The sequence below is a fragment of the Kogia breviceps genome, chromosome 10 (genome assembly GCF_026419965.1).
Source record: "Kogia breviceps isolate mKogBre1 chromosome 10, mKogBre1 haplotype 1, whole genome shotgun sequence".
NCBI lineage: Eukaryota > Metazoa > Chordata > Mammalia > Artiodactyla > Physeteridae > Kogia > Kogia breviceps.
Window position 1 is genome coordinate 98,584,099 of NC_081319.1, and position 8,269 is coordinate 98,592,367.

Below are 8,269 nucleotides of genomic sequence, written 5' to 3' on the forward strand. Positions count from 1 at the left end.
TAACAGGGGCTAAGTTCAGGCCAAGTCCCTTGTCAATGTGGACACAACTTCACCCTCCTCTTGAGAACCGCACACCGAGTAACAGTTCGCTAGATGAAATGAGTTTTCTAAGCAATTCCCCAAAGACACTGGACTGTCTCCTAAAAACAAAAAAGTGAAAGATGAAAAACAATGCCAGTAAAGATAGAAAGTCTGCCCAGGACACTGGCTCTGCACACCTGAAGACTGTTATTTAACATCCTTCAGATGTGTCACTGTTTGGACAACAGCATCCCCGTGAGCTACTATTTGAGGAATGTCAGGCATTCTTTCAAACACTGTTAGAGAAAGGCGGTGAAGCTTCTCAGAAGCTGATCAAGCTCTGATGGGCTTCTGTTGGTAACAACCATTTGCAGCACTGGTCTCCCCAACGGGCTGGCAGGTCAGCCAAGGCCAAGTGGGGAGGAGGGAGGTGCCGAGATGCAGGAGGCCCAGAATCACCATTTGGTATCTCTGGCTCCAAGGGCACGTGTCCAGTCCTGCGCTACCATGAAAGAGCGAAGGTGCTTGGTGTTCCTCAATAAACACACTTCTTAATCTGAGCAAAGAAAAAGCCAGTGGGAGCCCTCACTTGCTCTGAGCAGGTCATTTTCTCAAAGCAGCTCTGGTGTGGAATGTGTATAATTAGGTACCTTTGGGGAGGTCGCCTGGCCATTGCTTCCTTCAGGTCTATTAACATGGAGAAAGCACCTCTCACCACATCATCAGCTTAAACTGTTGGATCCCGTCTAATAGCCAAAGCATAGCTAATGGATAAATCCCCTGGAGAGTTTGCAGGTGAAGGGGAAGCAGAGGCGGCTATGCAGCGAAAGACAGAGGTGTGAAAGCTGGGTTTTTGTTTTGTTTTTAGCTTAATGCAATCTAAAGGCAACTTTTAAGATATAAATCAAATTCTTGTTTTCATTAGCCATGATTCTTTTCCTTCTAATTGTCACCTTTCCAAGAAACCATCTCTAGTCGCCCCCCCTACTTAATTCTTACCACTTTGGCCCACTTCTCAGAAATTTCAGAAATGATTCAAAGTCAGTACAGTAGGGAAAAAAAATATTTATTTTCTAAAGTCATTACCTTGACAGGCAAAACAAAGCATTTTCTCAATTTCATTCAGAAATACATTAAAAAAAATACATAGACCAATATGGCCTGCCCAGACATATATTTAACATGGTAAATATAAGGAATAAATTGTATGAATATAAATATCTATAAAAAAATAAGTACATCAAAATGTAATCCAACCTCTTCCATGAGCCAGTTACAAAAAGGGAAATAATTTGACTGCTTTATATCATCACCAATGTTTACCCTTCAGTGTCTCTCCTAAACAATCCTATACCGTTGTGTTTCCAAAAATCAAGGTAAGGGAATCTCCTGATTCAATTGATCTTTCTTTTCTTATGGAACAGGGCTAGTAGATTACCCTGAAAATGTTATATCTACTATTGACACATTAGACAGACTTCCATGAGGCTAGGGCTTAGTGTGGAGATTTTAGAAGGAGAAGAGTTTGGGGAAGCAATAATTAAAGGTGGGGAAACACTTTGCCAGAGTGCAATATAGGTGAGGTAGACTCATATGCGTGAAACTCATCCTGATTTACAGTAGTAACAGTTTCTTTCAGTTTTGCATTTTATGAATTAAAACAACAAAGTCTTTTTTTTTTTTTTTTTTTTTTTTTTTGACTCGAGTGTTCGTCCTTAGAGTGTTTTCAATTTGTGCATTCCCTAGAAAAATCTTTGCAGGGACTTTGGAGTTTCTCCCTGAAATGTGCCAGGCGCCTGAGTGAGACACAAACACGCCTTTCGGAACCTCTTTGGGAACTCCGCCCGCAAGTGGAATCTCCTCTCCTCCTCCTCCCCCTAGGAGGAGGCCACCCTAATTGGCAGGTCACTGCATCTCTCTGCCTTCTTTGCGTAGCCCGCTGTCACCCCAAAGGAGGACAGAAACGAAAGCAGTTCCCACTGATTGAGGCAAATGAAGGCGGGCTGGGGGACTCCTTAACCTTTCCTGGAATGTTTGCACCCAGGGCGCTGGTCCTGTGCTAGTCTGGATCGAGAAGTGGTCTAAGCAGGGAGGATGCGTTTACTCTGATCCCAGCCACGTGGGGAGAGCGCAGAGTCAGGCCCAGGGCTCTCGGTGGATGAGAAGGCTTCAGACAGGCCCCGACAACCTGCCATCAGTGTGTTCGGTTGTAGGTCACTTTCTTATCTCTGTAGAGCTTGGCTTTCACCTTGGCAATATGAAAAGATGTTTTGATGCTGTTGCTCATGGCCTCCAACCTATTAAAACCAGACAAGAGAAAACAAATGTTATTATTACTTTTTTTTTTTTTTTTTTTTTTTTTTTACAAAAATCATTCCTAGGCAAAAGAAACATCTAAAATTAGAATCTGGCGAAAACAGATCTAAATCTGGATCCTGAACTTTCACCTCCAACCAAAACCACATGTTACTCTGCTAACCTCAAGTGAAAATAAACTACCTCTTATGCCTAGAATGGCGGTGAGTGGGGTGGTGAACAGCAAGAGTAGGGGCGATGTGATCATATCTAAAGGGAATTGGGTATTAAATACAATTTTAAAGTACAATTTTTAAGGTCAACTAGAGATATTCTCTTTTCTTCTTTAGCCCTATCCCAAGCACTATCCCAATCCCTGTGGGATTCTATGGAGAGACTCATTCAGCAGAGGTTTCAAACAGCCAAGAGTGTCTTCTTAAATCACATAAGAAATTGAAGGGGGCTTCATGGGAAAGAAATTCAAAAAGAGGAGGCCTACGGGCAGGCCCCAAACAATATTCTACGGCAATTAAAAAAAAATTCGTTTTTGCAGGTTTCATGTTTTCTTTTTCTAGGAGAAAGAAAAAGGGAAGGACTGTAACATTGATTTAATAGTTGATGCAATGGAAGCTAATAGAAAAAAAAAAAAAATGATTTCCAAGTCAGTCCAGAAACGGTGATTTACGTAATCTTGCGATCTGAAGGCACACTAGTGGCCTGAGGTTATAAATATGGAAACTTCACCAGCACAGGGGGAGCGCTGAGGATGGCCCCATATCAGTCATAAACAACTCAGAAGTCATTCACGACCGCCAGGCCTGTGCTCATAATACTTGGATCCTAGGACTTCTTGCCACTGGATTTCCAGGAAAAGTTGCCACTGACCATGATAGGGAAACGTAGAATATGGGGCGGATCTGAAAGCAGGATTCCTCCCTGCAGCTTGTGAATTCCCAAATGTTTAGGATTTGGAAGAGTTATCACTATAAAACTGCTCAGAGCAATCCTACGGTATTACTAATCCAGATCCCAGCTCATGATTTAAAAATGAGAAAGCTTTGGGGAATGACATTGGGTTTCCACCAAATGCATTTCCCTATTGAAAAAGTAAATAAATAAACCTGAAAAATGGCACGTTCTAACTCTCACCAATCCTGCCGAATGACTTTATTTTCCCTTTGGCCATTTGAATAACTGCTATGTTTTGAAGAATTTGATTATATGTGACACTTTAATTAAAAAGAAAAAAAAACTTTCCCTGAAAGGATTTTTAATTTCTCAGGGAAAGCTGTAAATAGATTGACTCAGAGAGGCGAAAACTAGATGTGACCAAATGACAAAGGTGTCTCTAGATAGCTTTTGTTTGGAAAAATCTACCTTTAGGGTGAGTGGTGTGTGTGCTAAAAATCACCAAAGTGTACAGAGGGCAGCAGTCTGCATTCAAGGCCTTCAGGAAAACATTTGAGAGGGATTCCTTTGCTCTCTTTAATCTAGAGAATACAAAGATTCCCCTTTTCTTTGTTACTGTCCTCTGGGCCTTTCTCCCATCAAGGCAGGAATGACTAGGAGAGTAGACCATTCATAGGTGACGGGGGCCAGCTGTTCTTAGGAGCCTCTTACCTTCTTATTTTCCTTCCCTCCACCAGCTGCTGGTGAAGACTCTTCTCTCCAAGCTTGGAACAGTCTTTCCCTTTCTTTTGTTTATTCCAGCCTTTCTCCATGGTGTCTTGGTCCCTGTCAAAATACACATAGGGAGAACATTTCAGCACTAGGAACTTCAGTTGTTCTCAATGCCTCTGTTAATCTCTTTTAAACGAGAAGACAGCATCATAAGAGGAAGACGGTCATGAGGGCATAAAACCGAAGGAAAACAAAGGTGTTTCTACTCACCTGAGTTCTTTTCCTGCTTGGCAAAAATTCCAGCACTTCTTGTCTTTTTGGCTAGCACATTGGCATCTCTTCCTGTGGTCTGTTGCCTTTGTAGGAAAGAAATCCTTTAAGGATCGCTTGGACCTAGAGGGGCTTCCGAGTCCATACGGAACAATGTGCCTATCGTGGAAAGAGAGGAACAAAAGTTATGAGCATAACTGATCGTCTCCAAAGGTTGCATTCTTTGGGGCAAGCTCCTAAGGCGCTCACACCACAGGATTTGGCAGCGAAACTCAGAAGAATCAAATGTTGCTAACGGTCGGGATCACATGCCATCAACGGCCCCAAGTGTGTGGACCCCCTCAGGAGAAAATCAGTTTTTCTAAGTCAATGAAATTCCATGTCAACTGTCAACACAGCAGCCTTGTCTTTTTGGCCGAAATTATGACATCTCTGCTTTGGTATCTGTTTCATATTTTCTTCCTTTTTCTGACTCTCTACTTAGTTAACAGGTCTTGGGAGTGGGGGCGGGGAACTTCCATGCAAAACCATGACTCACAAGATTTCGAAAACCCATTTTCAATTCAAGTGATACATGATCATGCTAAAAGGGCCCCCTGAGGAGGCTGGGGTAGACACACTACTGCGTGCACGGTTCACGCCAGGTTTGCACACCTCCTGTGATTTGGTGATTATCATACGACTGAAGAGGGACTCCTCGCCAGAAGGCTGTCCGGTAATTTCCAGTGTATCCATTGCGATTCTCACCCAAAGGATAAAGGCCTCCCTTTGGAAGTATCACCTTACTAAGTATGAGGCTCGCTGTGGTTTTTGTTTGGTTTGATTTGATTTTGTTTGGATCTCGGTCACCCCTCACCATAACGGGACACCGCAGGCACAATCACTGTATTTTTGTTTAGGATTCCTTCTGATGGGTGAACTACTTTTCAGGGGGAGATGGGGGAAACTGCTTTCTTCACTCGGGAGGCAGAAGGGAACTCTAAGGACCGTGTTTCTATTGCTGTGTTGAAATAGGCTTTTCCAAATGGGGGAGTCGAGACACCCAAGTTCTAGGTCTTGCTCTACCATAAATCCATCCTGGCAAGTGACTTCAACATTTCGGGTCTTAGTTTTTCTAGAAGTCAGATAAAGACATCAGACTGTAACTCTCTATAATCCTTTCTGCCCTCTTAACTCTATACCCTCCCATGAGAAGCACGGGTTGGACCAAGCCACATATATATGACCTCAGCAACGTTTGCCCTAAACCCGGGCAGACCCCAATGGAGAACATTCTCCCCGGAGGCCCAACACCAGGTTTCTCCCCCGAGACAAGCGGCAGCCTCCCGAGGGGCCTTTGCCCACTGGGGCACTTTCATGTGGTCAGAAATGCTACCTTCAGGGTCCGAACCCCAAAGTAACGCGAGTCACTGGGCTCCAGTCTCCCGTGAAGCCGGAGGGGAGGAAGCCTAGAGTAACGACGCCCTCTAGAGACTCACTCTGGAGTGTTGACCCAAATGATGTCCAGGTGGCAGAAGTAGACACACTCTTTATCCATCAGGGAAGAGCAGGAGCAGCGCTTGGCCCGGCGGGGCCTCCAGGGCGCACTGGGAGAGGGCTCCTCCCCTCTGCTCTCGGCTCCTGTGCTGAGCTCGGCGCCCAGGACCGCTGGGGAGAGAAAGAGCAGGTCAGTGGGCAGTGACACCCCCGAGGCCCGAAGGCACACGGGTCACAGCATCGAGGCCACATCTAGCAGAGCAGATAAAAGCAGGTGAAGCACCCAGCCGGCCTCCAGCAAGAAACACAGAGCAAAAAGGACTCTATTATTTTCCCTCCTTAACGTGACTTCACCTTTATCGCCACTGGCTTATCCACCTTCAGAGAGATTATACAAGTGCAGGAGAAACAACCACCTGAAAAGGGACCTACCAGCCCCTTGAAGCAGCCTTCAAGGAAATGCTTAGAAATACTGCCTGCTAGACATTTGGGTTGGCTTCCGCGTGGAACTTAGCACAACCTACAGTGGCTTAAAATTGGCTGATGACCAAAAACCCGAAACTAAATAAATCATACTGCCTTTTCCTAGACTCAGAGCCACTTCCTCATGCGGGATGACCTTCCGTTTCGGGCAGTACCCACCACTTCACACCTTGTGTAAGGCCGGGAGTGACCCAGATGAGACACACCTCTTGAACTTAGGTGGAGGTGCAGAGCTTCGGGGAGGTGATTGGAGAGAGAGAAGAGAAATCAGCCCTACAATAAAACCACTGACCTAAGGGAAAACTGAGCAGCAGCTCCGGGGACCCAGGCAAGGTCCCGTGGGTTTTGAGTTCTGAATCCCCGGAGCAGGACGGTGTGCGAGGGATTTGCCGTCTCCCCTTCCCCACGGCAGCGGGCTTCCTCTCACTGACAAGCTAGCCAGGCAGCTTATCTGCCTAATTTTGTACATTTCAAATGATCAGACACATTCCAGGATTTTCATTCCCTTGACATCCTTTCTCTTCAGCCAGGGTCATGAAAAGACAAAAAAGTGCACTGACCCTAAACGAGGGAAACGGGCAGACGCACACATACTATCTAAATCCTTCAGCAGCCAAGATTTACCCCAGCTTCCCTCCCAAGACAGGTGAATAAAACTGGAAAGAGAGCCCACACTGTTCTGAGTGCCAAGAACGTGCCAAAAGAAATCTAAAGTCAACAATGACAATTTGAAAGAAAACATCTGCTTCACCCTGAAACAGCCTGGGGGTGGTTTTCATCAGACTGTTCTGCAGGTGATTTTACTGCGCTCATACATTGCTTGAGTGACTTGAATAAAATTCCTTGGCTTCAAGCTGACATGTTTAAATATTTCACACATTAACACACTATTAAAGCAGTATTTGAGTAAGATATAAATCCCTATATGTCCTTTTACCTGTATGAACACAGATATTGCAAACCTACATTTAGCTAAATTATATCTCGCTTGGATTGAGTCATATTTTTAAAAGCCAAGGAAATACACTAGGCAATGATAATAATGTTATGTTAACGCTAGAGGAGCAATGGTCTTCAACAGAGGATTTTTTTTTTTTCCACTAGAAAACTTAAGCACCTTTGAGCAATAATTCCCCTACACTTCATTTCTGAGCAGCAGTCATAAAAAGAAATGGGGGAAAACACAGAGGCAAGAAAAGCATTAGGGTGGAAAAGAAGACGGCAGCATTCAGGGATTTGCAAGTCAACGTGCCTACCTGCTTCTGGAGCTCCTTGGAAAGCCACAAACAGCAGAGCGAAAATCATGGGGAAATAATCCATTCTGGAAAAAAAAAGGGATCAAAATCCTTCCCCACTGCGAACTAAACTCGAAGGGGAAAAAAAAAAAAAAAAAAAACCGCAGAAAAAACCAGCTTCGGTTCCTTCCGAGCGCTTCGGGTTCTTCGGATCTCAAAGGGATCCTTCAGCCCGAACGCTCTTTAACGCGGAGAAAAAAGAAGCGTCTGCCAGGACAGAAGGCGTGGGAGCGGCCCGAGGACGCACGCGGCGGCGGCCGTGGCGCACGGGGACCCGGGGACCCTGGCGGCGCTGGTCCCAGCGCAGAGGCAGAATCGCGTCTGACCTGGACAGCTCTCGGCCGGCTTTTTATACTGAACCCCTATAGAGCGGGGGTAAACAGCTCCAATTTTATTCCAGCCCCAGACAATGTCATTGTGTCATTAGTCACCACCAGGCAACGTGCAGCCGGAGATAAGGCCGGGCTCTAAAGGAAATCACTGCTAACTTCAGAGGCAGACGCCCGCCGTCTGACAATTCGGGGCAGGGCTAAGAAAAAGAAAATACCCATTGGAGACCTTTGGTAAACCTGCCCGTGCAGCGCTGCCGTCTGCTTCCCCTTTGCAAGCTGCCAGCCCCGGAGTTCAAGCATCAGAAGAGAGACTCCAGAAAAGTCATACCATTGGTATGAAAAGTATGAGCTACAGTTTAAATAGATTGTATTGTTGTGTGCGGGGGAATTTTGGTTTTTTTTTTTTTTTTTTTTTAATTGTTGTTCGCTTCATTTGCCTTTTATGTCTCTCCGATTTCTTAGTGCTGATCAGTCCAG

At 45.2% G+C, this 8,269-nt stretch overlaps 1 protein-coding gene across 1 annotated transcript; it reads right to left on the reverse strand.

Moving 5' to 3' along the window:
- Positions 1 to 1,071: 1,071 nt before the first annotated feature.
- On the reverse strand, positions 1,072 to 8,068 carry EDN1 (endothelin 1). The gene is made up of 5 exons (XM_059076317.2): positions 7,422 to 8,068; positions 5,685 to 5,853; positions 4,207 to 4,365; positions 3,937 to 4,050; positions 1,072 to 2,318 (listed from the first exon to the last, which is right to left on the reverse strand). Exons 1-5 carry the CDS (start codon positions 7,483 to 7,485, stop codon positions 2,216 to 2,218), a joined length of 609 nt encoding a protein of 202 aa, XP_058932300.1. The 5' UTR covers positions 7,486 to 8,068; the 3' UTR covers positions 1,072 to 2,215.
- Between the last annotated feature and the right edge of the window lie 201 nt (positions 8,069 to 8,269).

What these genes read in the sequence shown, in the direction of transcription:
- EDN1 (XM_059076317.2), bottom strand. Translation starts at nt 7,485, where the DNA reads ATGGATTATTTCCCCATGATTTTCGCTCTGCTGTTTGTGGCTTTCCAA. An exon ending in CAAGCAGGAAAAGAACTCAG is followed by an intron (nt 4,051 to 4,206) that starts GTGAGTAGAAAC and finishes GTATTTTGACAG; the next exon opens with GGACCAAGACACCATGGAGA. An exon ending in GAGGGAAGGAAAATAAGAAG is followed by an intron (nt 2,319 to 3,936) that starts GTAAGAGGCTCC and finishes TGGTTTTAATAG; the next exon opens with GTTGGAGGCCATGAGCAACA.